Source organism: Colletotrichum navitas, assembly GCF_030913465.1.
Source record: "Colletotrichum navitas strain CBS 125086 chromosome Unknown LY79scaffold_19, whole genome shotgun sequence".
NCBI lineage: Eukaryota > Fungi > Ascomycota > Sordariomycetes > Glomerellales > Glomerellaceae > Colletotrichum > Colletotrichum navitas.
In genome coordinates this window covers 407,382-433,755 of record NW_026850565.1, presented here as the reverse complement: position 1 = coordinate 433,755, position 26,374 = coordinate 407,382, and the positions used below count along the sequence as shown (strand labels likewise).

The following is a 26,374-nucleotide window of genomic DNA, read 5'->3' as shown; positions in this document are numbered from 1 at the left end:
ACACCGCAGATAACGATCATGTATGCTTACATGAGCGGCGCAAAATCCATGGCATAGTACTTGGGCATATATGCCGCTGCATGATGCATACAATAGCTTAAAAGGATTTGCGCAGCCATCTCGAGACAAAATGGCTTGCAGGAAGCTGTCGCTCCACAAAATTCCACCCAACTACTAAAGGAAAAAGTCCTCCTTAATGTGTCTACCACTCTTTGGTACATCTTACCGGGAAGGCATGTCATAGGCTGCTCGGGAAGAGTACGAGGCTGTGGCTGTGATACAACCCCGCTCAAGGTTGAGGCGAAGGACCACACCGGGCCTTTACTGAGGGGTCTCTTCGGTAATCAGAAGTTTTGGTGTCTCATTCAGGTCAAAATCCGCCTGAGATCTCCATTATTGGGGCTCGACCGTTTACAATCACTCAAAGCTTCATATACAAGTCTGTACCTCTTACACGTTAGGCGATCAGTCGACATACGCTCGAAACCTGAACCTTGACACGGCATATTCATCGTGAAAATGGAGTGGCCATCGAAAGTAGCAAGGTTCCAGTCACATGACCTGAAAGTATTTCAGTATGAGGAGCGACCGACGACTGTTGTCACCATTCGACTTGACGATGTGTCAGAATCTCAGGTGGCAGCATGATATTCCACAAAAAAAAGGTGCTTAAGTTTAACTCTTCTTTCAGAAACGATTCACGGAGGAAATATTAAGGTCAGAAATGGACTGGAACGCATGGCTCAAGAGTGTTGTACGTAAAACCCCATTGTCGTTCCGGATTTGCCCCGTATGAAGCTCAAACCACACAGGACTTGGACCTCAGTGATGATGAGTCGACTACTCTGAATCTTATGTAAGTATTTATATTGACCATTGTCAAAAAACAGTGCAGTCTTCCAGCAACCGTCAGTACCGTCAGTGCTAATGCTGTAGATAACTGTAGTTTGTTCAGACGCACATCCGAGACATTCTCCGATTGTCCCCCGGAAATCCATTATCTTCCGGTGTCAGAATCTACGTTTAGGAAAGTTACTGACTCGTTTCGGACGCACCGAGCTCTTGCCCGAATGATGAACCGGAAAGATTCCGAGTTTCTTCATTGTGTTGAGGTTGATCATGGCTGCGAACCACGGAAAGTTGGTTAGTCTGGGACCGAAGACCCATGCCTTCTTACCAGGGCTAATAGGTCCTATCTGTAGTATACAACTATCGAACAAGCGCCGCCTATCTCGACGACGTGGCCGTGTCCGTGACGCACGAACCGCGTAGTTGTTCGACAACGGCAATCTTCTTCGGTCTGAGCGAGACACAGGAACGCTTACTTCTACAGAGGATGAAGGAGTCGATGGAAGACTTTTGCCACCCGCTTGCGTTAATTGGTGCTGCTTGCGAGCTTGACCGGGACCGATGGATTCAAAAGGAGATCCGCCCTATCGAGTCAACGTACATCGAGAAGAACTACCAGTGGAGCACCACTAGCAGTGAGAGCCTTGCGGCTGACCCGGAAGGCGAGACAATGGAGGACACGCTCAGTTTGCGCTTCAAGTCGAGCTTCTTGCTCACGGGACTGACAGCCGCCAGGCGGCAACTCATCCGCATCGGTGACCACTTGAGAGAGATCCGCAAGGATCCGGACATGGTTTCATTCTTGAAATGCCCCAGCTGCCGGCACGGCAAACAGACCAAGCCCGGCGGCTACGGAATAGGCTTGGAAAAACAGCAGGCCCACACAGCTGCGCGTCTGCAACACCGTCTCGATCAAATCACTGACGAATTCGACTTGAAGATAGACGGCTGCAAGTCATCCATGGAGGACATGATGGCCACTACTCAGGTGGTAAGGGGTTTCTGAACCGTGAAGACGAGACCGGCTGACCGACGTTGTACAGGTTATCAGCCGCATCGCGAGACATGACACGCAGACTAACACGGCGATATCCAAAGCTACCAGAGAAGATAGCTCGCAAATGCGGTCTATAGCGTTCGTGACCATGATATTCTTGCCTGTCACGAGCATTGCAGTACGTTTTCGTCTGGGAGGCGACTTGCGAAAGACCGATGCTGACCGGACTAGACGATCTTCTCAATGAACGTGTTTGACTGGCAAGCCAAAGACGGGAAGCATCTGATCACGGTGCACTTCTGGCTCTACTTGGCTGTTGCTGGAGCGTCAACGGCCCTTACGGTTGGTTTGTGGATTTTCTACACACGAGTAAGGAAGGAACTGTCTTCTAGGAAGGATGAGGAAGCCGGTGTCTAGATTCTGTTCCAAAGGTCGTGTGGCCGTTCGTGAATGAAATTTGCTCAAAGACAATTGAATTTCCCAGTGTATTTAGACATATAAGTCAAAGTACCCACTTACCGACCACCCCCTCATTCCAACCACCCAAAAATGCCTCATCCACCCCCTTTATCTACCATAACCCTCCTACTTCAAACTATCACCACTTTTACTACCTTTATCTAAATCACTTCATTTTTTATATATAACTTCTTTATACCCCTATAGTTAAATATACTAAAGACTAGGTCTAGTAGGCACTAAATACTATTATAGCTAGCGTTAGTTAGCGCTAGGCATCTTATATCTATAGTTAACACAGTTAAATAGGTAATAAATTCAATGACTAACTAAGCTAGAGCTACAGCTAGCAACAGCTAGTCTTATAGACTAGCAACAGGTGGGGCCCAGTGGGGCACCAGCTGTCAGCAGGATATTAGCCTAACCAATAGATCCACTAGCAGGGCTAAGAAAGTAGATCTAAAGGTTAGCCACATTATCCTATGACAAGTGCCCCCCTAATAATAGAAATAATTATTGTACAGTAATTATTTAATTACTAGTTAATAAGGTTATTAACTATATACCTTAGGCTTCTATAAGGCTATTATAGCTGTTATAAAAAAGGTATACCTAAGGGTTAATAGTCTTTATTATAGTTATTATTATTACTATAACTATTACTATATTTATTATTACTATATTTATCCTTATAGTTATTAAAGTCCTTATATCTATTAGTATTATCTTTAATAGTGTTACTATTATTACTACTATAATCCTAGTTATTATTACTAGCTAGGTAGTTAAGTTAATAGTAGTTAGGTTAATATACTAGTTAGTTAAGTATATATATAGGCTAGCTATAAGCTAGCTAACTATAAGTTAGCTAACTATAGGTTAGCTAACTATAAGTTAGCTAGCTATAAGTTAGCTAGCTAGGCATATATAAGTATAAGTATAGACTTTAGGCTAGTTAACTATAAGCTAGTTAGCTAGGCGTATATATAGGTTATTAATATATAGGTTAGTTAGTTATATATATAGGCTAGTAGTATTAATAGTTATATACTAGCTAGCTATAGGATAATTAGCTAGATACTAGCTAACTATAGGCAAGTTAGCTAAAGGTAAGTTAGCTACTAGCTAGTTAGCTATTAGATTTATTAAAGTTATAGTAATAATCCCCTGTATAAATAGATTTATTATTATTATCCTAGGGACCTATTTCTATAGTATAACTAGTAGTATTATTATCTTTATCCTTATTATCTTTATTATCTAAGGTATCTTAACTATAGTACTATATAGCTTTATAAGATAGTAGTAGTAATAGTAGGCTATCTTAGAGCTAGTAGACCTATTACTAAAGGGACTAGATTTTCTTCTTTTATTCTTAAAGGCACTAGTAAATAAGTTTACTTTTTAGTAGGTAACCTTCTCTAAATCTAGGGTATATTTAATATAGCTTTTAAAGGTATAACTAAGTATATAACTTATAAGGGCATTAGGCCTATTAGGTATACGTTAATAGTAGTATTAGTAGTAATAGCTTTAAGTATTTTATTACTAGCTAGAGGTTTTATATATCCTTTACTTATTTACTCTCTTATTAGACTATATTCTCTTAGTTCTAAATTAGTATTATCCTTTAGGTAAAGGCCTTAATAGTAGTATAAAATTTTATAGCTAAGAGGAAGATTAATACTACTAGTAATATAAACTATTTACTTATAAGTAAAAAAGGTAGTAATAAGATAGTTATTATTAATAGTAGTAATAATAAAGTTAATAATAAAGGTAGTAAAGGCTTTAAAGGTAAAGATAATAAAGGCTAGTAGTCTAGTAGGTAATAAAAAAAGGTATTCTAAGATATAAAGTCTTAATAATAAAGTTAGTAGTAATATTATTAGCTATAGTTATTAGTATATATATAGTAAAAAAGTATAGATCTTAAGGAAAATCTAGTACTATACTTATAGTAAGGCTTTAGCTAGTAACTTTATTACTATTATTACTATTTAAGGGCTTTAATTAATAGTAGCTTTAGTAGTAGTAGCCTTAATATTTATAGAGGTAAAATAACTAATATAAAGAAGTATAAAGAAGAGTAAAAAAAGTAAAGTTATTAAAGTAAAGGTTAGTAATAGTAGTAGTAACTAGAGGTATAGTAAATCTAGCTAAATAGGTTAGTCTAGTGTAGGCTAATAGTAGTAAAAAAATCTACTAGTAAGTATATATTAGTAGCTAGGCTAGTAAAGGGATACCTTTAATTAGTTACCTTTAAGATAACTAATTAAATAGCTTTTAATAGTAATTTAGTATATTTACCTCTTATTATTATTAATAGTAGTAAAAGGTTAATTACCTATAGTATTATAACTAGTAGTTATACTACTACTTAATATAGTTAAATAGGTAATAGATTTAATAACTAACTAAGCTAAAGCTATAGCTAATAATAGCTAGTCTTATAGACTAGTAATAGGTAAGGCCTAGTAAAGCACTAGCTATTAGTAAGATATTAGCCTAACTAATAGATCTATTAGTAAGGCTAAGAAAGTAGATCTAAAGGTTAGCTATATTATCCTATAATAATAGTATCCCTAAGTAATATAGTTAAATAAGTAATAGATTTAATAACTAACTAAGCTAAAGCTATAGCTAGTAATAGCTAGTCTTATAGACTAGTAATAAGTAAGGCCTAGTAAGGCACTAGCTATTAGTAGAATATTAGCCTAACTAATAGATCTACTAGTAAGGCTAAGAAAATAGATCTAAAGGTTAGCTATATTATCTTATAATAAGTGCCCCCTTAATAATAAAAATAATTATTATATAGTAATTATTTAATTACTAGTTAATAAGGTTATTAACTATATACCTTAGGCTTTTATAAGGCTATTATAGCTATTATAAAAAGAGTATACCTAAGGGTTAATAGTCCTTATTATAGTTATTATTATTACTATAACTATTACTATATTTATTATTACTATATTTATCCTTATAGTTATTAAAGTCCTTATATCTATTAGTATTATCTCTAATAGTGTTACTATTATTACTACTATAATCTTAGTTATTATTACTAGCTAAGTAATTAAGTTAATAGTAGTTAAGTTAGTATACTAGTTAGTTAAGTATATATATAAGCTAGCTATAAGCTAGCTAACTATAAGTTAGCTAACTATAGGTTAACTAACTATAAGTTAGCTAGCTATAAGTTAGCTAGCTAGGTATATATAAGTATAAGTATAGACTTTAGGCTAGTTAACTATAAGCTAGCTAGCTAAGTGTATATATAGGTTATTAATATATAAGTTAGTTAGTTATATATATAGGCTAGTAGTATTAATAGTTATATACTAGCTAGCTATAAGATAATTAGCTAAATACTAGCTAACTATAAGTAAGTTAGCTAGAGGTAAGTTAGCTACTAGCTAGTTAGCTATTAGATTTATTAAAGTTATAGTAATAATCTCTTATATAAATAGATCTATTATTATTATCTTAGGGACCTATTTCTATAGTATAACTAGTAGTATTATTATCTTTATCTTTATTATCTTTATTATCTAGGGTATTTTAACTATAGTACTATATAGCTTTATAAGGTAGTAGTAGTAATAGTAGGCTATCTTAGAGCTAGTAGACCTATTACTAAAAGGACTAGATTTCCTTCTCTTGTTCTTAAAGGCGCTAGTAAATAGGTTTACCTCTTAGTAGATAACCTCCTCTAAATCTAGGGTATATTTAATATAGCTTCTAAAGGTGTAGCTAAGTATATAACTTATAAAGGCATTAGGCCTATTAAGTGTACACTAGTAGTAGTATTAGTAGTAATAGCTTTAAGTATCTTATTACTAGCTAAAGGTTTTATATATTCTTTACTTATTTACTCTCTTATTAGACTATATCCTCCTAGTTCTAGATTAGTATTATCCTTTAAGTAAAGGCCTTAACAGTAGTATAAAATTTTATAGCTAAAAAGAAAGTTAATACTACTAGTAATATAGACTATTTACTTATAAGTAAAGAAGGTAGTAATAAGATAGTTATTATTAATAGTAGTAATAGTAAAGTTAATAATAAAGGTAGTAAAGGCTTTAAAGGTAAAGGTAATAAGGGCTAGTAGTCTAGTAGGTAATAAAAAAAAGTATTTTAAGATATAAAGTCTTAATAGTAAAGTTAGTAGTAATATTATTAGCTATAGTTATTAGCGTATATATAGTAAAAAAGTATAGATCTTAAGAGAAATCTAGTACTATACTTATAGTAAGGCTCTAGCTAGTAATTTTATTACTATTATTACTATTTAAGGGCTTTAATTAACAGTAGCTCTAGTAGTAGTAGCCTTAACGTCTATAGAGGTAAAATAACTAATATAAAAGAGTATAAAGAAGAGTAAAAAAAGTAAGGTTATTAAAGTAAAAGTTAGTAATAGTAGTAGTAACTAGAGGTGTAGTAGATCTAGCTAGATAGGTTAGTCTAGTATAGGCTAACAGTAGTAAAAAAATCTACTAGTAGGTATATATTAGTAGCTAGGCTAATAAAAGGATACCTCTAATTAGTTACCTTTAAGATAACTAATTAAATAGCTTTTAATAGTAATTTAGTGTATTTACCTTTTATTATTATTAATAGTAGTAGAGGGTTAATTACCTATAGTATTATAACTAGTAGTTATACTACTACTTAATATAGTTAAATAGGTAATAGATTTAATAACTAACTAAGCTAGAGCTATAGCTAGTAATAGCTAGTCTTATAGACTAGCAACAGGTAGGGCCTAGTAGGGCACCAGCTATTAGCAGGATATTAGCCTAACTAATAGATTTACTAGCAGGGCCAAGAAAGTAGATCTAAAGGTCAGCCATATTGTCCTATAACACTAAGACTATATTATAGAACTATTTATCTAGTACTACCTAGACTAGGTAGTCTACCTTTTCTAACTATTAATAACTCTCTATTAGTTAGGAGGCTAGGCTAGCTAGTTAGGTGTAAACCTAGGTTAATCTTAGTTATCCTTTAACCTATTAATAACTAAAGGAATTTACCTAGTGTATTCTTAAGGCTATAGGTAATAATAGACTAATTAAGAAGAAGTAAGTAAATACCTTTATTAAGAGGAATCTATTTATTAAGGTCTAAAGAAGTTACTTTATTAATTCTTAATATATTAATAAGGTATTTACTAAGGTTATTAGAGAATAGTTTAAATATTTTATTATCCTTTATATTACTACTATTAAACTAGCTAATAGATATAATATAAATAAGACTAGTATCCTTAAAGGTAAAAGAGATAATAGGCTAATACTAAGTAAAGTAAAGATAATATTTATAAGAAAAAAGTAGCCTAGATTAAGAGCCTAGGTATTTATTATTAAGTATATATTTACTAATAGTAATACTATTTATTTATTAGTTATATATAAAGGTAAAATAGTCTAGTAGTAGTAGTTTTCTCTAGATCTAAACCTATATAATAGGTAGTAGTTTATAGTAATAAAAAATAAATAGACTACTAATAATACTACTATTAAATAGCTATAGAAGGTCTTTATTTTTTAGACTAAGCCTTTTAACCCTAATTAGGCTAAACTACTAATCTTAGATAGGCATAAAAGCTATATAATAATAGACTTTATATAGTTATACTATATTTATAATGTCTATTTATTATTTTTACTACTATATATCTCTTATATCCTCTAGCTACTTAACTAAGTAGTCTTTAGGCCTATAAAGGTAGCCTATTATAAGAAGCTTAGATATTTAAGTTAGTAAAATAATTTAACTATTATTAGTAAAAAGAACTTTATTAGCTATTATTATAAGGCTTACTAGGCTAAGCTAACTATAGGTAATATTAAAAGTAGTTAAAAATACACTAGGTTATAGCCTATTACTCTAGTAAAACCTTTAATAAGTAGGCATCTAGTCTAGAAGGTAATATTATTATTAATAGCACTATTAATACTACTTAACTAGAGGGTAAAAGGGGCCTATAAGGCCTAGGGTATAAAGGAATAGGTATCTGCCTTATCTATAGTTAAGTAGTCTATACTAAAGAAGGTTAAAGACCTTAGAGATTAACTATATTTATTTAGCTAACTAGAATAAAATATTACTATATAACGCTAGCTCTTTAGAAAGGTTAAAAAAGGCTTTAAAGAGTAGGCCTTTAAGTTAGCTACTACTAAGCACTAAATATAGCTTCTCTAGGCTAAAGTTAATAATAGTACTACTAGGAAAAGGAAGGCTATTACCCTAGATCTAAACACAAAGTTCGCAACTATCAAAGAGGTGCAGTAAGCCCAGGTTAAGGCTAGTGATACTAAAAGTGAGCTAGATGAATCCAGTGCATTAGAATTATCTAGTGAGGCCGAAAGTTGCATTATTGTGGCTTTAAGAGGTAGTTGATAGTTAATTAATAAAGTGGTGGTTGTTGTGATAGCATCATGATTCATGTGGTCGGAATGGGGGGGTGGTCGGTAAGTGGGTACTTTGACTTATATCTCATAACAGCGGTCAAAGATGTCTTGCACATCGCAAGGAAACGAAAAGAAAGCCACAACTCAAATCTGAGCTCAGCCATGTAGACTACGAAGAGTTTGCGGCCATACCTTAGGCAGTCACCATTCGAAGTTACCAGCCCCATCATCATAGGCCGCCTCATGAGGCTTTCGGTCAAGCGAATCATCATCAATCAGTCCTTCGATCTCGAACTGCACAAGGACTCTGTCACCAGTCGCTTTGTTTGCAATGTATTTCCGAATCCAGTCCTCAAAGTGTTGCTTCATGGCGTTGAACTCATCTTCCCGTCCCCGATAGACGAGGTGCTCAGCCAACGACCCTGGGGCCTTCAGAGAGAAGCGTAGGACTTTGGTATGAGAGGCATCAAGATCCAGCTCATTTTCCAAGTCTGCGAGTGTCTTGCTCCGGATCCTTCCCGATCGCCAGGGGACGCTTAGGTGGACGGGATAGTGAGAGATTACACGGTACCTGAACTCAACTCGGGCTGTCCTAGGCGGAGAGGGTTCAGGGGCTGTCCCTTGCCCCTCAGAACTGCGAGTACCGGTCACCTGGTCCGCGTGTCGAACGTCAGAGGAGCTCGATGGTACCGCAGGTGAGAGAGGTTGAAGAGAGCCTAAAGAGTTGTACAGGGGCGCCTTCCTTTTATCCAGAGACAATTGTGTGTTTCTCTCCGCGTTCTGAGAGGTTTTCTGCTCCCTCACTTCGCTCTCATTTTGCAATTTTGTCGTGCCAACAGCAGAATCCGCAGGACCTTCGTCGGCGAGGCTTTCCGTTGTAATTCTGGGATTGTCCATTTCCTCGCGGACGCCGGTCAGCGGACTGCCGGGCGGTACTGCTCCAGAAGCGGATGCTGCGCCGGCAATAGCATGCTCTGGGACAGATGAGCGCTCAGGAGACCGAGGCGCTTCTTCAACTTGCGCTGGAGTTGCTTGATCATATTTCCTAGGCATTTTACTTCTGCGGGACGATGCCCTGTTGACACCTGTCGTAGCTGACCTTTTCTTTCCTCTTTTTGAAGACGTTGTGCGGGTGGGGGAGGAGTTATCAGTCCTTTGGTGTCCGATAGAAGGCTGCATGTTCGCGTAGGGTGCAACTGATGCATCCTCCCTAAAAGGTGATGTCCAATTGTTACTAGCCTGTTATGTACAACTTGGTTAGAGGATGGGATGGAATGGAATCAACGCAGGGATATCTCAGGTACCACTTACGTATCTATTGATATATGTACCCAAGTCTAGGCTTCCGTTCTCTTGAGAAAAGTCGTCGTTGGTCTCCATTTCATTTGTGAGCGGGGACTGGACTCTATGTCTGGCACGGTCCATGGAGACTCCGTCTGGAGGGGTTCCCGGAAGGGTACGAAATTGGGGGCGAGTTCCTGACCTGAGATACGCGTGTGAGCAAACAGTCTGAGGAGGGTTTCGCAAGGATTCCGTCACCTACCTGACCGAAGGATTGGGCGGCGGAGGCCCGTCGCCGTTGGAATCAATTATGACTATGGGGTCGTTGAAGGTGGCTCCTGGTCCGTCTGAAATCTGGGGTCGGCTCTCTTCTGTCTTGATCTGCAAATTGTTGGCGCTGCGTGGGCTACCGTCGTTTTGCCTCCAGAACATCTGGTGCAAAATATCTTTGATCCTTTCAAGCTCGTGTTAGTACTATATCTGCCCACAGGAGACTGCTGACTTACTTTTCTCTGTCTACCGAATACTTCAACGATCCTGGTTGATCGGCTGGCTCATAATCCGGCCAAAAGAAGCTGCCGTTGTTGCGATGCTCCAGAAAAGCTCCAGCCATCTCTCCCAAAGCGTCCTGGTGCTCAGGGGACTTCCAATCAGTCAAAGAGCGCCCACTTAAGCCCTTGCTACTAGAGAATGTATCTGGAAACTCGCGAATACGCTTCGTCAACTCCGCGTATTTTGATAATCCCCTATTGCCATACTCAAGCTCACGCCGTAGGGCAAGCTTCGTCGGCACGCTGCTAGGGCTTTTGGGTACCCCCATAGTAATGAAGAGTATGACGATGAACAGACTGAAGGTAGTAAAGGAGCAGTGTACAGTTCTTGATTGTCTCTGCAACGCCTGGGTGGTCAGAGGAAAAGCCATGCTGACGAAGATATAGGTTTCCCAATTATCCCCTCATTGAAGATATCAGCAAAGAAGGCTCGGCCTTCGTTCCAGATTGAGTCTTTTTGCCAGAGGGAGCCTTGGGCCAAAAGCTGGGCCCAGTAGCGGGCTTAGTCCCCTGCGTTGGCCGATGCGGTCCCTGAAGTCGCGACCAACAACTTATCGTGATTTGTTGGGTACAGGGGCACAGCCGCCGCGACCTGTTTTAGGTTGCCAGGTACTCCGCCTTTACCCAGCACCAAGGCGTTCTGCCGATTATGAGGTCTGCAGGCGAGAGGTAAATCATATCTAGTACTGAGGTCGAGAACGGCGACCATGGTACCCAAGAAGTTGAGTGTTTCTAAGCTGATACGATGGAATACAGTGAGTTTCGAAACACGGAGTAACTTTTCGATTGGGGAGCCTGAAGACAACGAAACCAACGAAATTGTGTACTCTAACACGTGTTTGATTGGCCTTCGTTTTCAATGACATCTGGTAGTTGATATGCAGCAAGGTGAGATGGGCATGTCAGTTGCAAATCGCGTGAAAGCTGGCACACGAGGGCGCTTGAGGGGCAAGATCGTCACAAGACAGGGGCTCTCCGCTCTCCATTTGCGATTGAGACGTATCGTGTAGCGATGAAGAATCAGACACCCATGCGCACATCTCTTTGGCAGTTCTGCCTAGACGGCTGAGCCGATCGGCGGCACGTGAGGCCGAAAAGGCTGACTGCTCGATCGGTCTGACTTCCAGTGGCATCGCGAGTAGCGCGGCAACGGCATTACGCTCCATGAAAAACGACCAAGCGGGCCAGACTCTCTACCCTTCTGGTGTTTGTCGCGGATATACTAATAGAGACTGTTAAGGTCGGCAATCCACATCAATCCGGCGTTCGTCCGGGTGCAGAGTAGCTGCGCCGCTTCCTGACAGGAACCGAAACCGGAGGCCGCCAGACATCCCTTGCCTTGCCGCAGGGTGACGTCGCAAAGTGTGGGCAGCAGAGGAGCGGGCAACCCCAGAGATAGGCCGGGGGAATCTCCCGTTTCAACGACGGCACATCACATCGAGAGCAAAGCTGGGGAGATCGAGAAAGATTGGAAGATTCTGCCTTACCAACGCACCGTCTAGGGTTGAAACGTCGCGAGCCACTAGTTCGCCCATCACACCCCTGCTCAATCGGAGGTAGTTCCGCGATGACAACTCTCGAGGGATAGCGGGCTGGGTACCTGTCCTCAGCGTTATTCTTGGCAATGTACAAGGTCTCGATGCCAGTATCTGCTGAAGCATTTACTCAAATTGCTGCGGTCAAGCCGGTCAAGCCGGACTGGTCTTTTTTTTGGGCGGGGGTTCTTTTTTCCAAGCAAGCTACCATCGCGCTCTAGAGACATGTGTCGTCCCAACTTGCAGTCACTTGCCGGCATAACCAACACTCGTCTACATACCCCTAGCGCCGCCGCCGCCGCCAGATAGTCAGCTAATCACCTCGATGTCTCTAACGCACTGAGGGCGCAGCTGAAGTCGGTATTAGACCTGGCTCTCTTGAGTGCGGAGCAGAAAGATCCTGGCTCTTGGTAAAGTTTCTGCGGGTAAAGGTTTTGGTTGTTGTTGTGTTTTGCGCTGGCGTAATACTGTTCCTGTAGAGGACAATGGGTGCCTAGGGTAACTGGCATTAATACATACACAATCGCGCAGTCGTCAAAAGAGTTCCATCGTTCCATTAATATATCTGCCAACCATGTCCAGGAGTTCAAATTTGAAGTGTTCCTTGCTGTCAAGAGCTCAGGGCTCTTCGGCGTCCAAGAGCCATGCGGCATCCTCCAGTCGCCCAGCTGGGAAATGATAAGAGGGCTGTGATGAGCCGCAGCGTCTGCTAAAAAAAAAAATGCAAAATAGTTTTTCTCTGCACAAACTGCTCATGAGAATGATGTTGAGTAGAAGTACGCGTACGGAGTTGGTTTGTGCGTGTGGCAAGCCACATGTGTGACGGCCGCAACCGGTACTAGCCACAGGAAGCTATTCCCAGATTTATGCCAAGGCCATAAAGCTCGGTGGGGAATATTTCGTTCAGGCCCGATCAATCGATGGCTTCTCAAGTTCTCGATCCATGACGGCCTGCCGATTTCTTGATACAGACTCTTGAGGCTCTTGTGAAGACCCTACATAGCGGAGAGAATATTCTAGAAGATTGGCAACTGTTGCATGGGTACTTAAGGTTTTGTGGGTGTGCAGTCTATTTCAAAATCGCCGAACATTAAAATTATGAGCTAAAGACAATCCTGACCTAGAGAGGTCCAATAACGCCGGGGCGCCATTGCGTCGTGCTTGAACATTTTTGGCTCTCGGCCTCCCCCCCAAAAAGTAAAACTTAGCTCGAAATCAACGCTGACAAATACGATTCCTCTATAGTGGTCATTTTGGTCCTTTCATAGATCCTTAGTTGATGCCCAGCATGGACGACTTTCTGCGGTCGGGCTTTTCCTCAAGCTGTCTGCGGTAGGAGTCCAGCTCCATTGTGGCCCAGACGAGGGCGATCTTGCCGTTGTCGAAGCGGTACATGCAATGCTGATGGAACTTGACGCTCTTGCCGTTCGGTTTCGCGCCGGCGAACTCGGCAACAGGGGTACCCGTGATCTGCAGTCTAGAGGCGACCTGCTGCGTCTCGTCGTCGACGAGGAGCTCCTGGATGTCGAACTGCAGGCCCGAAATGGCCTCCCTGCTGGCCTCCATGCCGCGCCAATACTCCTCGAGGGGGAGGACGCGGTTGTTGTGGCGAACCTCGCGCTTGCAGTAGCGCGGGAACTCTTTAGCCATGGTGCCGCGGTTGATGCTGGCGACGTACTTGCGATAGGCGGCGGCCAGATCGACAGGCTCCTTGGGAGCGCTCCTGGTGAAAAAGCGCGGGGTGACGGCTGCCTCGGGAGTCTGGAGGCGGATGGCGTCGTTGTCTTGCAGGGTGAGCATGCGGGCCATCTTGCCGCGATCGTCAAACCAGACAAAGCACTGCTCGTCGAACTCATATGTCTTGCCGACGGTGTCGGGATTCATCATGGCATCATTGAGGGTGACGCGGTTGATGTAGCGCACGGCGACGGCCTTGGCCTTCTTGTCGACCAACAAGGTGTCGATCTTGATCTGGAAGGTGGCGAGGCCCTCGACGCGCGAGCGTAGGCGGTCAATGTGCTCTTGGCGGGTCTGGGTACGGTTGTTGCGCTCGATAGTGTCGGCGATGTGGTTGCCAATGATGTCGAATTTGCGGTTGTTAAGGCAGTCGAGGTACTCGCGCAGGCGAGCGCCGATGTCGACCTGAATGCCTTTGCCATCGCCGTTCCAACGCTTCGAAGTCGGGCTCCTGATCTTTCGGCCGGGGGCATGGGCAGCGTCGGCGATGGGGGGCTCGAAGCCAGGAAGAGGCCCGGGGCTCTTGTTGTCGGGGGAGTCGGGGGGCGTCAGCATGCTCTCGTGGGAGAAGCATGGCGCCTCGTACTCCTCCATCACAACTGTGGACATCTTCATGATATCTTTCGGTGCGGTTGAGGGCGGGGGTCGGTGTGCGCTGCAATCGACTGTGACGACAGCATGTGTTGGCACAACGGGCTGTGCGAGGAGAGACAAGGGGGATGTGTGGTAAAGGAGTCGTTGGGGTAATACTGTGGTGTTGCGAACAGCGTCGGCGGCCTGTCCTGAAGTTGAGCTTGCTGCGGCGTGGATCGTATTTAAACGTGAGGGCCGAGGGGGCAACGGTAGGTCATCGGTGCAGATCGCGATCGCGCTTTTTGACCACCTGAGGCAAAATAAAGGGAATGGGGGAGGACTACTTCAACGTGAATGTACTCGGCGCAAAAGCTCAGTAATAGCTGTTCGCTGTTCGTACCTATCTACTTAAACCTACCTAGGTAAGGTATCTATCTACCCAACTAGGTACCTTCCTTAGGTAAAGCCACCGCCGGGTCCGGGCCCAACAGGATGACAGGCGACAGACATGGTAAGTAGCTTCGGTGTTGGGCAGGCGCAGGCGACGAATGGGGAAAAAAGAAGGTGCGACGATCTTCTCACGACTTCTCAGCTGTTCCCAACGCCACATCTCACGCGTGCATGACGTACGGGGCCCCACAGTTCCGACATGATGCTACATCCCTGCAGCGTGGCAACGGGTGGCTCCTACCCTTCCAAAATCGAGACTATGGCAGGCAGGTAGGTTGTCCGTCCCTCTCGTCCCTTCTTTCTTTTCGTTTCCGCCAAGCAGCGACGCGCGGACCATAGGCACATTCCATGCTAGCGATGGGCAGGAGACAATGGTCCGCCCGCCTTCCCCAGCTTCACTTTCCCTCCCAATTTCATAGCTCCACTACTCGATACATCGGGGACGACGCTCCAGTTCTACTGCGGATGACCCGGAGAGAGAGAGCTTTGCCCCTTTGAATTGACTAGGTAGTGTGTGGTGTACGAATACTTAGTGCAGGTATCTGAAGGTAAACTAGGTTTCGAGGTATCCATTCGCTAGTGCCAACCCCCCCGCGTTCCTTTGAGTTTGGCTTCGCTTAATCGCTTAATGGTGCGTGCATCGTGTGTCCAGTCCCAGTGCCGTCCATCAGCGGGCGTCGGACGATTTGTTTGGAGTATCACCGCCACTCACGCTGATACTCGTACTGACACACTGAATCAGGCAAATCAAGCTCAACAAAAACGGAAAATTCTGCCGAACCACGCCCACCCCTCCTGCCCCCCTTTTCCTCCCTCCGTTGCCGCAACGTCCGAGTTTCTTGAGTAAACCACTTGCACACATCCCGGTTCCCCACATGCGACGGCGAAGTGGGTCCGGCCCCCCTTTTTTTCCCCATCAGCACGTGAACGGGGCCGGTCCCGGGTTCGTGTAGCTGGTCGGGATGGGCCAGTACAGCTTAAACAGGATCCCGGGATCCGTCGCCTTGTACGCCCCCGGGAACGAAACGAGCCCCGACGGCGTCGTGTTCCCCCCGCCCGAGAGCGAGACCTGCGCGCACGACAAGTAGAACTGCGCGCCGCCTGTGTCTCCCGCCGCGTGCAGCGCCAGGTGCTCCACCCGCACGAGGTACTCGCCCGACGCCAGGCACGACGGGATCTTGGCCGAGAGGACCAACGCGTCTGCAGACGATTAGCCTTTTGTCTGCACAACATCCGCAATCGAGGGTTGTGGACACAGGTGAGAAAGGATACAAGAAGGAAGGAAAGAAACGATTGAGAATCTCAGTCCCTGAATCAGCCTTGCGGAAAGGGGAATTCATCATCTCTCCACAGATGCCCACACAAATAAGGGCCAACACCCCATCTTTCTGAACCCGCAATCCCTTCCCTAACCTGTTTTCTGCATCGTCTGAATAACTCTCCATGTCTGCTCCAACTTTTCGTCGCAGATGTTTACTATTTTCCATGCATCGTGCCCTTTTTTTTTTTCCTTCCTTCTCGTAACCTGTCCCCAAAATGTGGGTTCGGGCTCCCCGGAAGAAAGGGGCAAAATGAACGAGAAGAAAAAGGGTAAAATCAACGAAAAAAAAAACTCACTCAATGAGGACCACTCCAGCCCGTTGCTCGTGACCTTCGGCTGCTCATGGTAAATTTTGAACCACGACGCTCCGCTGCCATCCCACGTCGCCGCCGTCTGGCCCGCCGGCACCTTGGCCATCCAGATGCTCGCCGGGCCCGGATGGCCGACGTTGGAGTTGGCCGCGAACCCGATGGTCGAGCCCGCCGTCACGGGCAGCGTCTGCACCGTGCCTCTATCCTTGGCGTCCGCCTCGTAGCACCGGATCTGCGTCGACGACACCCCGTCCGCCGGCCCGTTGCTGTAGAAGTTGAGCGTCTTGCGCACGTACTGCCACTCGGGGTACGTCGTGCCGCCGTAAACGAGCCGGCCGAAGGTGTCTGGGCCGGGGGGGCAAGCAAGTGTCAGTCCCGTGCTTCTCATCCAAGACGCGATTTATGTGTTGCTGCGTGAAGGGGGGAGTACTTACAGTGAGCTTCGGCCGAGGCAGCCGCCAGGACGACGAGAACAGCGGAGAACTTCATCGTTGCTTCGGAGAACGGGAGCTGTTGATGGGCCGGAGAGATGCTGCTTGGGGTCTGATCGTTGACCGAGAACTGACCAGCCTGGCCTCAATCCTTATATACCCCTTCTCCGAAAGGCGCCAGAAGCGCTCACCCCGTTCCTCGCCTCAGCGGATTGAAACCGCCGGCAATCTCGAAGTCACGACGTTGTCTCAGCGGCCGGCGGAGATCGCTGGGGTGTCGCATTCCACGAATCTCCATCGCCCCCGGGACTTCGAAACCCCATGCCGGGCCCGGAGTCGAGCCTCCGAGAAAGCGTGGCACTAGCACCCTGACCATTTCCCCCCTCCATGTGGACACCCGCAGAAGGTCCATTGTATTAACGTGTGACAGCTGTTCATCGGTAGGACATTTAGATTAAAATTGGCACCCACAGATGGAAATCCGCCACTCGACTTTGTCTTCGGTTCGACAGCCGTCCTTTGCCAAGAGCGATATGGGGCTTCACACCGTTGCCCCGACGGTCTTTCTGCGAACTAGCACAATGTCGGCGCCGCCGCGATCTCGTCGAACGACCTGTTGTTTCGGAAAGCAGTCATCTACGGATCGTTTCCTGAGCTGCTTTTGAACCGGTTGCCGCCCGCGTTCAGCGTTGGTGTGATACCATCGCGCTATCTTCCGTTCCGATTCGCTCATCTCATGAACCGAGAACCTCGCTCCCTGCCGGTCGATACGACCCCTTCCAAACCCTCAACTGCTGTCCAATCCGGACCCGTCAATCCCATAAAGTGCCATCCATCCAGCAACTGGCGACCTTCCCGACTGATGCGTAGTCGCGAAAGTGTACAATACGCTTACCCTTATTTATAGTAGAAGATCGACAGTCGTGCCTACAGAATCTTCTATTTCTGGAATGAAGAAAAGCCCAAGCCACAGAACCCACATTGTAATTAATTAAGGCAGTCAATAGTCCCGTTGTCAAGACCACAGACGGGCATGGTCTTCGCGTCACACGATCAGTTGCCGGCACCACTCGCGGCATGACTTGCATACTTACGCGTCCAAACGCCACTGGAAGTTTGATTTGCCACATTCTGCCTTCAATTGCTCATGAGACACGACTTAATGCCGGTAAACTGGAAGACTGTCAGCTGAATTCTACATAGACCCGAACGCTCTGTTGCGGTTCAGATGTGCCCTCTCCAGAGATGGCGATTACGTTACATGACACCACAGGACAGCATTTATGCAGTACTTCAACATCGTCGTCTGTTACGCTTGTTAACATGGTACAATCAAATACTCTAGGATGTTTGTTCAATAATCACTCGTAGCACGTCTCTATTCAACTCATTCTTAGGCTCTACTCGGGGGTATGGAGATTAGATCTAGTCTCTCAAACAGACGCGGTGATCCCAATTATTGAACGGCATACAGGAGGCTAGCCGTGCATCGTTGGAGGGGGCTGTCAGGGCGTCTCATCTTCCAGCCCATACCCTGGACTACAGCTAGCTGTATAGGCATTACTAATGTGACAGTGCCAAGTACAGCAGCGTGGTATAGATACGCCTCCGACACGTTTGCGAACTCTTGGCCCATATGTAATCTTACCCCTTCCTACCTTTGAAGAAACAAACATCAACCGCTATCTAACCCAATCTTTGAGTCCCTGGGGTTCTTCAACCACAGTCTTTCGCTGAAACCCTCAGTCTCCCAGGCTTAGGGTTGACGCCCCCTATCTCGAACCCGGCTTCCTTCTTATACGCTCTGCTGATGTCTTCTAGCTCCTCCTCCGAAACGACATGGTACACGTTCCCGAATCTGTCAGGAGCCCTCTCCTCGAACACCTGCAACACCTGGTGGGTCCGTTGCCCCGTTTCGCCACGACGGTCTTGGCCGTCGGCGCAGCCTTTCGGCCTCGTACGCCCGTAGCGCTCACTCCACGTCCCCGAGGCACTCGCCGAGCCGCCTCGCCAGCGCCTATGCATTGATAACGGCCTACGACGCGCCATTGAAGCAGGCAGTTTACGTGGCGTGCCCCCCATCGCCGAGCTGCGTCTGCCGCCTGGAACTCCATCGCCTGACCGGCTCGCGGTCGCTCATCGGAAAGTCGTACTCCTTGTCCGCCATGCCGACGAACCCGCCCACGTCGAGGCCGCCGCGCCGACGCCGAGAGTCGTGACTTGCGACGAGGCCTCGAAGAGTTGGATGTCGTCGGTGAAGCCAGCGGCGTCGAGAGACGGCGCCGCCGTCAAGCCTCCGATGTCGGCACCGTCTATAAGGATCTTGGGCTGAGGTCTCAAAAGGGGCGTCTTAAAAAGAGCGTCTTGCTTAGTTGCTTGCCTTCGTGAAAATTGTACATATGACGCATATGGATGGGTTTGGATGGAAGAATAGTACCCAGACTCGGAGTTGCCAGCCACAAGTCCTCCAAGTTGGCTTTTTTATATATTCCTCACTCAGACACCTCGAAGGACAGTAAATGGGAAACTTTTCTGAGATTCGGAGCCAAGTGCCGCGATCTGAGTCAAGCTTATGTGGACTTCACAACGGCTAGAAACTACAAAGGCTGTGTTCGCCGCATTGGGGCGGCAAAATGGGTAAGCTATTGAACCCATGCAGTTTTATATGAACACACTAAGGATATCATCACCCTTAATATTTCATAAAATCGCACGGGGTTAATTAGTTACTACAGTCAGCTTGAACAAGGCATTACCGTCAGTTCTTTAGGGATGGCGGATAGACAGTAATATCTTATGTCACTGCACTGCTCTAAACTTTTTCAAGGTGGCTTGTTGTAAATAGCTATCTGGATAACCCCTCCCATTCAGAATTAGAACCGAGACCTGTCGATAATATAGATCAAGGTATCTTTATCTAGTAGCCACCGGAGTAAGTAGTCTAATTAGTCTACATGCATGCAAACCTTAAACAGTGCTGCGTATTTAGGTTTTAATAAAGTTTTCCCTATCCGCCGTTCCAGGTTGTTGACCCCCTGGCCTCCAAGTCACAACCCATGCATATTTTGACTCTCTTGTAGACAACTCAAGGACGCCCTGTCCTATTAGCAGCTGGTGGCAGTCTCGCTTGACGTCTGCTGTAGTTGAAGAAATGTCACTAGATCTGCCTCTACAAGGAAACATCCTCCTCTCAAGGTGTGGTTAGGAAAGAACCCTCTCCTTTTAGCGCTTATTTGGGATGGAACGGTACCATGTAAACTCCGTTGTTGTTCTTTTCACCATTTTTCTCACGCAACGAGGCGTCTTGTTTCCTATAGAAAAATGCTTGGTGTAACCCTGACGAAAAATTCGAGCCCAGGCTTCATATGTTGTCTGGTGCCTATCGTAACCCTTCTTTCCCTGTGCTATATACTTCCATGTCCTTCTATGCGATGCCAAACTCTAAAAGGCTAAGCGTAGCCCCATGGACGAAGCATAAGACGAAAGACTTGAGCTTCCTGTAGTCAAGAACCCGGTCTCTAGATATATTGCCTTTATCGCTGGGTTCGTCAAGAACGCTCCCAGACAGCCAACCACCCCGACTGCTAGTTTTTGGCTAAAAGGCTTTGGTATTTTGGTGTCTTATCCTTGGACTCATGAGGCTTTCTCCCCCGAAACTGAGATCCCTTATGAACCCGGACCAACCCAGCCGTCCAAAGTGGGGCCCGGGTGGAACGCGGAGATCTCCCGGCATCCTCGTTCCCTGTCAAAAAGTCAATGACGTTCCGTGTCCGACAAACCCACGCAACCGCGGGTCATCGCGGACACCTTTGGGAGAAAATAGAGAATTCAAGAGAGGGTGACCTGGGTGACGTAACACTAATATGCCGAATCCCGTCCAAGACTCCAGAACCGTGCCAAGCATAAGTAAGCTCGACATGTCTAGCAGCGGGATGGAACAACCATCCCGTATCGGTATAACGACGATACGCCGACAAAAAAAGAAACAGAGACAAAAATGTCAAAACCAGTCCTCGTCGTCATCGGTACCGGTTGGGGAGGCTTCAACCTCACCCAGAAGGTCTCGCTGGCCAAGTACGACGTCAAAGTCATCTCTCCCATCCGCACGATCCAGTACACGCCGCTGCTCGCCAGTGCAGCCTGCGGCCTCTTCGACTTCCGCCTGGCCGAGGAGCCCGTCCGACGGAAGCACAGGGCCAAGCAGGCATACTACAACGCCATCGCCGAGGACATCGACTTTGAGCGGCGCGTCGTCCGGTGCAAGACCGACGCGCCGACGACGACGCCGGCCTCCTTCGAGATCCGGTACGACAAGATCTGCATCGCGCCGGGCTGTGCGACACAGGACTTTGGCACGCCCGGCGCCGCGGAGCACGCCGTCTTCCTCCGGACGACGGATGACGCCCGCGCCATCCAGCGGCGCATCCTGCAGATGCTAGATGCGGCCTCGCTTCCGACCATGGCGGATAGAGCGCAGGACCGGCGTGATAGCCTCAACGTCCGCATCGTCGGCGGCGGCGCCGTCGGCATCGAGGCCGCCGCCGAGCTGTGGGATCTGTGGTCCGAGGAGCTGCGCTTCCTTTTCCCCCACCTAGACAGCGAGCTGACCATCACCATCCACGACGTGGCGCCGACGATCCTCTCGACGTTCGACGCCCGGCTGAGCGAGTACGCGACGCGCTCGCTCGAGGGCAAGCAGGTCAGGATTATGACGAGTTCGCACATCGAGCGTGTCGAGGCAGACGCCATCTATACCAAGGAGGACGGCCGCCTGCCGTATGGCCTGCTCATCTGGGCGACGGGGAACAAGGCGAGCCCTCTGGTGGACCGGCTAGCGGTGAAGAAGCCCGAGCATGGGTTGCCGCGTATCCTGACTGACAAGTACCTTCGCGTGCTGCGGCCCGACGGGAGCCCGATGGAAGGCGCCTACGCGCTGGGGGATGCCGCCGATATCGAGGGGGAGTCGTTGCCGACCCTGGCTGAGGTGGCCCTGCAGAAGGGCCAGTACCTGACCGACGTGCTCAACTCGGACTACAACAACGTCCGGCCAGCACCGTTCGCCTACAAGCAGCGGGCGCTGCTGGCGTACCTGGGCCGCCACGACGGCGTCATCGCCGGCCGGCAGGAGTGGACCGGCGCCAGCGCGTGGATCGCCTGGCGGTCGGGCAGCCTGGGGTGGACGAGGAGCTGGAGGCGGAAGATCATGATCGCCATCTACTGGGTTTTTGTCTGGATAGCCGGCAGAGACATTGCGAGGCCGTAGTTGTCGACACAGGGCCTGTATTTACAGCAGGGGTGTACGTTCAAGTTGCTCACAAATCTAGGGAGAGGGGCTAGCGCATCTTGGTGCTCCGGCTACGTTATGGATCCCTGGATCTGATGCATTGGCTTATTATCCTATCACAATATGTCCTTAGAAATGAAATCATAAAACTCGAAAAGAAAACCGAGGCTCGGTTCCAGGGCAAAATCCCTATAAACACCCCATTTCCATCACGAGTGGAGCGCGCTCCGTCGCCCTTGAGGAGGAGCTTCACAAATCTTTATATATGCACAATGGGCAAGTGGCGGCTCTGGTCGGGTATTCGGGGTCGCTAGACTGACTTTGGGTGATTTGCTTACGCACCACCAGCACCGTTGTAGGCGATGAGGTTAGGGCTGCTTCTGAGGCTGCCGGTGACTTTGCCGGTGGTGGCGAGGGCCTTGATGCGGGCGACGACGGCGGCAGGGGTGCCCACGTTCTCGACGGACTGGAGGTAGTTGACCAGGCCAGCAACGTGAGGAGAGGCCATAGAGGTACCAGAGATGGAGTTGGTGGCAGTGGTGGAGCCGATCCAGGTGGACAGGATGGAGCTGCCAGGGGCGAAGACGTCGAGGGAAGTGCCATAGTTGCTGTAGGAAGCAATGGCCCACGTGCTGGTGATGGCACCGACGGTGATAGCATTGGGAGCGTTGGCGGGCGAGACGTTGGCAGCGTTCTGGGCCTCGTTACCGGCGGCGACGACAGTAGTGACGCCGGCGGTGTAGGCGGCGTTGATGGCGGTAGTCCAGGCGGTAGAGCTGGGACCTCCGAGGGACATGTTGATGACAGACTTGCTAGCGCGACCCTTGGTGGTGATGTCGTTGACGGCCCAGTTGTAGCCGTCGAGAATGACAGAAGTAGAAGCACTGTTGCCGACGAAGACCTTGACAGAGACCAGGGTGGTGAGCTTGGCGACACCGTAGGTGGTAGAACCAATAGTGCCAGCGACGTGTGTGCCGTGGCCGAGAGTGTCGGTGTGAGCACCACCGGCGGCGTTGTAGCCGAGCGTGGCACGGCCGCCAAAGTTGGTGTGGCCGACGTTGATGCCAGAGTCGACGACGTAGGCAAAGGTGCCAGAGCCGGCGCTGGTGTCGTAGACGTACTGGGAAGATCCCGAGGTACGGTGGGAAACGGTACCCAGACCCCAGGGAGCACCAGACTGAGTAGTCATGGCGGACAGAGTCCAGAGCTGGTCACGCTCAACAGAGGCAACCTATCAACGACAATTAGCATGGCGCCCACGCCGTGAGGGTCTCAGAAGACAGTCTTACCTCAGGGCTGCTCTTGATGATCTCGATGGTGGCGTCGTCGAACTTGCCAGAGTATCCTTGGAAGCTGTTGAAGGAGAAGGTGCGCTCAGCTCCGGAGAACTGACGCTTGTCGAGGCTGCGGGAGTGGACGTCGTTGATCCAGCTCAAGTGGGAAGTGAGGCCCTCGACACCGACGGTGTTCTTCAGGGTGATGATGTAGCTGTCTTCAATAGTCTGGGCGGTGACCTCAGTAGCCTCCTCCCGGCGAGTAGGGGCGGCCATGGCGCAGGCCGCGGCCGCGAGCATAGCAAGACGCTTGAAGCCGACCATTTTGTCTGAGGGTGGACCGAGATGCTGGATGGAATTGGGACTGTTATGGGAGGATGAAGGGAGAGTGAGTAAAGGGAGAGACGGATTGTCGTGGGATATCCAAGCGGATTATATATCTCTGAATCTCACGAGTAGAGCGCCTCCTCGTGGACGCGATGTGGCTGGCCCATCCAGGCCCTTGATGGTGCCTTCGTCGCTGCCCGCATCTGGTACTGAGGAGGCGTTCTTCGAGAAGAATACAGTACGTACACAACCGTGGCCCCTGTCAGCTAATTAACAGCCACAGCCGCAGCACCGGACCAAGCTAACGTTAACAGGACCAGCCTCGACCGGCCAGCATACCGGAGCGTCGTCACGGCTGGTGCGGGAACCAGATAAACGGATGAGACGATGCAAAAGGGGGAAGGAGAGGACGGGTGGCGCCATATGGCGGACATAGAGCACTCGTTCTGGGAGTTCGTGTAACTGGATCAGAAATAGGAAGCTGATTGACAATGTTGTTGGCGAAGCGGCAGGACGCACAAGGTTGGAGGCTTGCTAGGCCGACTTGGCAATGCAACGAGGCTATCAGAGGGTTACGAAGACCCTGGAAGATTGGCCAGCACGCAAAGATTGGCGAGAATTCGGGCAGTGTGTATTCACATGCTTGCAGTGAATCAATGGCCCCAGACGGAGTTGAATTCGAAGATGAGCAGGAGAGACATTGATCCAGGCCACGGGAGATGCCCACTCGAAGGAGCGAAGGCCTGATAGCATTGAGACTCAATAGACGAGAGACGCATTTGGCTTGTGATGGGTGTCTTCCGCTGCTATAGAATCGGCAATCAAGTCGAGTTACACAAAGATTGTTGACTTTGGAGCCGCTGGGCGAGACATTGGCGAAGGATGTCCTAGAACAAGGCCAGCCAATTGGAGAGGAGGCGAAAGGCACTATTGAACGTCAGCGATCCGATCTGGCTGAAGACGGCCAGTGCCAATATCAAAGAGAATGCGCCAAGCTTCTTTATGCATACTTGCAGACCCGTCCTAAGAAACCCAGCGAGTCGAGCCAAACCCCTGTGTAACTGGCCATGAAAGTGAAGCCTCTCTCTGGGGCGGGGAAGAAGTCTAGGGAGAAACAAAACAACAACGTTGAAGCATGTGGTGGTGATGACGATAGCGTCAGTACCAATGGGGAGGCACCCAACCCCATGCAAAGATATCCGAATGGGTGGCGAGGAACTGATGCTCGTGCATGAGAGCAATGTAACGGCAGCTAAGATATCTCGCCTTCCTCTTTTGGAAGGAGGATGCGAAGCGTGATTAAGTTCGTAATCGTGGCCGGTCGCCAATTGCGGCCCAGTGTGGCCCATGATGAGAACCGCGCAGAGGATGGCGACGTATAGTCGTGATGGCTATTGCAGATGAGCATAGCGCCAGGATGGTCGCCTCGTTCCGTTTTGGGAGAGCTGCGTTGTTGTTTGGCGCTTCTCCGTGATCGTTGGATGGTTGGGAGACCTGAGAACAGCAGGTCGATGGCAGGTCGATGCGCACGATTATTGGCGGGCATTTCTCGCTTGTTGTCGGATTTTCAACCTTCCCACATGGGGATGCGGATGCGCAGTCAACCGCAAAGATGCGGTGAGCTGCCGAGCATGTATTGAGACGGTCTTGTTGAGCGGCGGGTTGTTCTGCCTCGAAACGGAGTTGCGGTTCGTTGGTCTTTAGATTCATGTTTATCGCCTGGATGCAAGTAGGCAAAAGGGACTCGAAAAGGACGTGCACGATGGAAGCGAACTCGTGTGAAGAGGCAAGGGCAAGAGGAAGCGCGCGCCACATGATAGCACCCCTGGAAAGGAAAGAGCCCCTGTCACTCAACTCACTTTGTTACCTACCTGCTAGAGCGAGCTCCTTGGCCAGAAAGCGCGGGGGGCCCTTCCCCACGGATACACATCTAAAGGTATGTTGCTCCTTTGGGCAGCATGCGACCGAGGAAGAGGAAGATGCCCCATGCCGATAAGCTAATCGACTCACAGCATATCTCGGCAGCTGTTCTTCGTGGCTGGGTGCACCTGACGGGAGCTGGGTAGTATGCGGATTCGAGCGCCGCCTGATACGTACTGCGTTGATCCGTGCAACGAATGTATCGTCCGAAAGAAGGGAAGTAAGTGCCTCATCACATTTGGAGAGAAGCCCCTGGTTCCTGGCCAACACGCCTGTAGTTAGTGAGCACGCGCCACAAGCCTTACCTTTGTACTGTGAGTTTTGCTTGGCGAGACATGCGTGTTCAATCTACTTGTGTGTTACGTTACTACTCTTGGGCTTCTGTAGCGGCGAGCACCAGCTGAAGACAAGACGAAAGCTGCTGACCCACAGAGGCGAACTCGGACATCCCTGAGACCACTTGTGTTGAGATATTGATCGGGAAAGCGCAACAGCCGTATTGAATCCAGAATGGGAAACAACTTCGTGAACTTCGTCGAGGGAAAGAGCAGAGCACGCACTCACAATCCACATGCGGAAGAGAAAGGTACCTAACCCAGGTAGGTAGCAAGCTGTACGTACCGTGCCGCCCAATCCCTACTCGGCCGGGTTG

General features: G+C 47.7%; 7 protein-coding genes across 7 annotated transcripts; 2 read left to right on the top strand and 5 right to left on the bottom strand.

The window, feature by feature from the left end:
- Positions 1 to 1,336: 1,336 nt before the first annotated feature.
- LY79DRAFT_512498 (uncharacterized protein) lies at positions 1,337 to 2,263 on the top strand (the record flags this gene model as incomplete). Its single annotated transcript, XM_060554377.1, has 3 exons — positions 1,337 to 1,840; positions 1,893 to 2,024; positions 2,078 to 2,263. The coding sequence occupies 3 exons, from the start codon at positions 1,337 to 1,339 to the stop codon at positions 2,261 to 2,263; spliced, it is 822 nt and encodes a 273-aa protein (XP_060415792.1).
- A 6,317-nt stretch (positions 2,264 to 8,580) lies between these two features.
- On the bottom strand, positions 8,581 to 11,129 carry LY79DRAFT_549267 (uncharacterized protein). Its single transcript, XM_060557460.1, has 4 exons — positions 10,515 to 11,129; positions 10,271 to 10,462; positions 10,039 to 10,210; positions 8,581 to 9,966 (listed from the first exon to the last, which is right to left on the bottom strand). The coding sequence occupies exons 1-4, from the start codon at positions 10,928 to 10,930 to the stop codon at positions 8,929 to 8,931; spliced, it is 1,818 nt and encodes a 605-aa protein (XP_060415791.1). The 5' UTR covers positions 10,931 to 11,129; the 3' UTR covers positions 8,581 to 8,928.
- A 2,237-nt stretch (positions 11,130 to 13,366) lies between these two features.
- Positions 13,367 to 14,386, bottom strand: LY79DRAFT_512423 (SnoaL-like polyketide cyclase; the record flags this gene model as incomplete). The annotated part of the gene is made up of 1 exon (XM_060554368.1): positions 13,367 to 14,386. One exon carries the CDS (start codon positions 14,384 to 14,386, stop codon positions 13,367 to 13,369), a length of 1,020 nt encoding a protein of 339 aa, XP_060415790.1.
- A 1,135-nt stretch (positions 14,387 to 15,521) lies between these two features.
- On the bottom strand, positions 15,522 to 17,352 carry LY79DRAFT_135126 (family 61 glycosyl hydrolase). Its single transcript, XM_060550897.1, has 3 exons — positions 16,921 to 17,352; positions 16,472 to 16,831; positions 15,522 to 16,054 (listed from the first exon to the last, which is right to left on the bottom strand). Exons 1-3 carry the CDS (start codon positions 16,973 to 16,975, stop codon positions 15,771 to 15,773), a joined length of 699 nt encoding a protein of 232 aa, XP_060415789.1. The 5' UTR covers positions 16,976 to 17,352; the 3' UTR covers positions 15,522 to 15,770.
- Positions 17,353 to 18,587: 1,235 nt separating this feature from the next.
- On the bottom strand, positions 18,588 to 19,259 carry LY79DRAFT_549260 (uncharacterized protein). The gene has a single exon (XM_060557459.1). The coding sequence runs from the start codon at positions 18,997 to 18,999 to the stop codon at positions 18,634 to 18,636; it is 366 nt and encodes a 121-aa protein (XP_060415788.1). The 5' UTR covers positions 19,000 to 19,259; the 3' UTR covers positions 18,588 to 18,633.
- Positions 19,260 to 20,688: 1,429 nt separating this feature from the next.
- On the top strand, positions 20,689 to 22,409 carry LY79DRAFT_549258 (uncharacterized protein). Its single transcript, XM_060557458.1, has one exon. The coding sequence runs from the start codon at positions 20,915 to 20,917 to the stop codon at positions 22,178 to 22,180; it is 1,266 nt and encodes a 421-aa protein (XP_060415787.1). The 5' UTR covers positions 20,689 to 20,914; the 3' UTR covers positions 22,181 to 22,409.
- Positions 22,410 to 22,535: 126 nt separating this feature from the next.
- LY79DRAFT_512242 (subtilase) lies at positions 22,536 to 23,799 on the bottom strand (the record flags this gene model as incomplete). The annotated part of the gene is made up of 2 exons (XM_060554350.1): positions 22,536 to 23,432; positions 23,491 to 23,799. 2 exons carry the CDS (start codon positions 23,797 to 23,799, stop codon positions 22,536 to 22,538), a joined length of 1,206 nt encoding a protein of 401 aa, XP_060415786.1.
- Between the last annotated feature and the right edge of the window lie 2,575 nt (positions 23,800 to 26,374).

What these genes read in the sequence shown, in the direction of transcription:
- LY79DRAFT_135126 (XM_060550897.1), bottom strand. Translation starts at nt 16,975, where the DNA reads ATGAAGTTCTCCGCTGTTCTCGTCGTCCTGGCGGCTGCCTCGGCCGAA. An exon ending in TGCCTCGGCCGAAGCTCACT is followed by an intron (nt 16,832 to 16,920) that starts GTAAGTACTCCC and finishes CCCCCGGCCCAG; the next exon opens with ACACCTTCGGCCGGCTCGTT. An exon ending in GCTGGAGTGGTCCTCATTGA is followed by an intron (nt 16,055 to 16,471) that starts GTGAGTTTTTTT and finishes AATCGTCTGCAG; the next exon opens with ACGCGTTGGTCCTCTCGGCC.
- LY79DRAFT_549258 (XM_060557458.1), top strand. Translation starts at nt 20,915, where the DNA reads ATGTCAAAACCAGTCCTCGTCGTCATCGGTACCGGTTGGGGAGGCTTC.
- LY79DRAFT_549267 (XM_060557460.1), bottom strand. Translation starts at nt 10,930, where the DNA reads ATGGCTTTTCCTCTGACCACCCAGGCGTTGCAGAGACAATCAAGAACT. An exon ending in TATTCGGTAGACAGAGAAAA is followed by an intron (nt 10,463 to 10,514) that starts GTAAGTCAGCAG and finishes CGAGCTTGAAAG; the next exon opens with GATCAAAGATATTTTGCACC. An exon ending in GTACATATATCAATAGATAC is followed by an intron (nt 9,967 to 10,038) that starts GTAAGTGGTACC and finishes TGTACATAACAG; the next exon opens with GCTAGTAACAATTGGACATC.
- LY79DRAFT_549260 (XM_060557459.1), bottom strand. Translation starts at nt 18,999, where the DNA reads ATGGGGGGCACGCCACGTAAACTGCCTGCTTCAATGGCGCGTCGTAGG.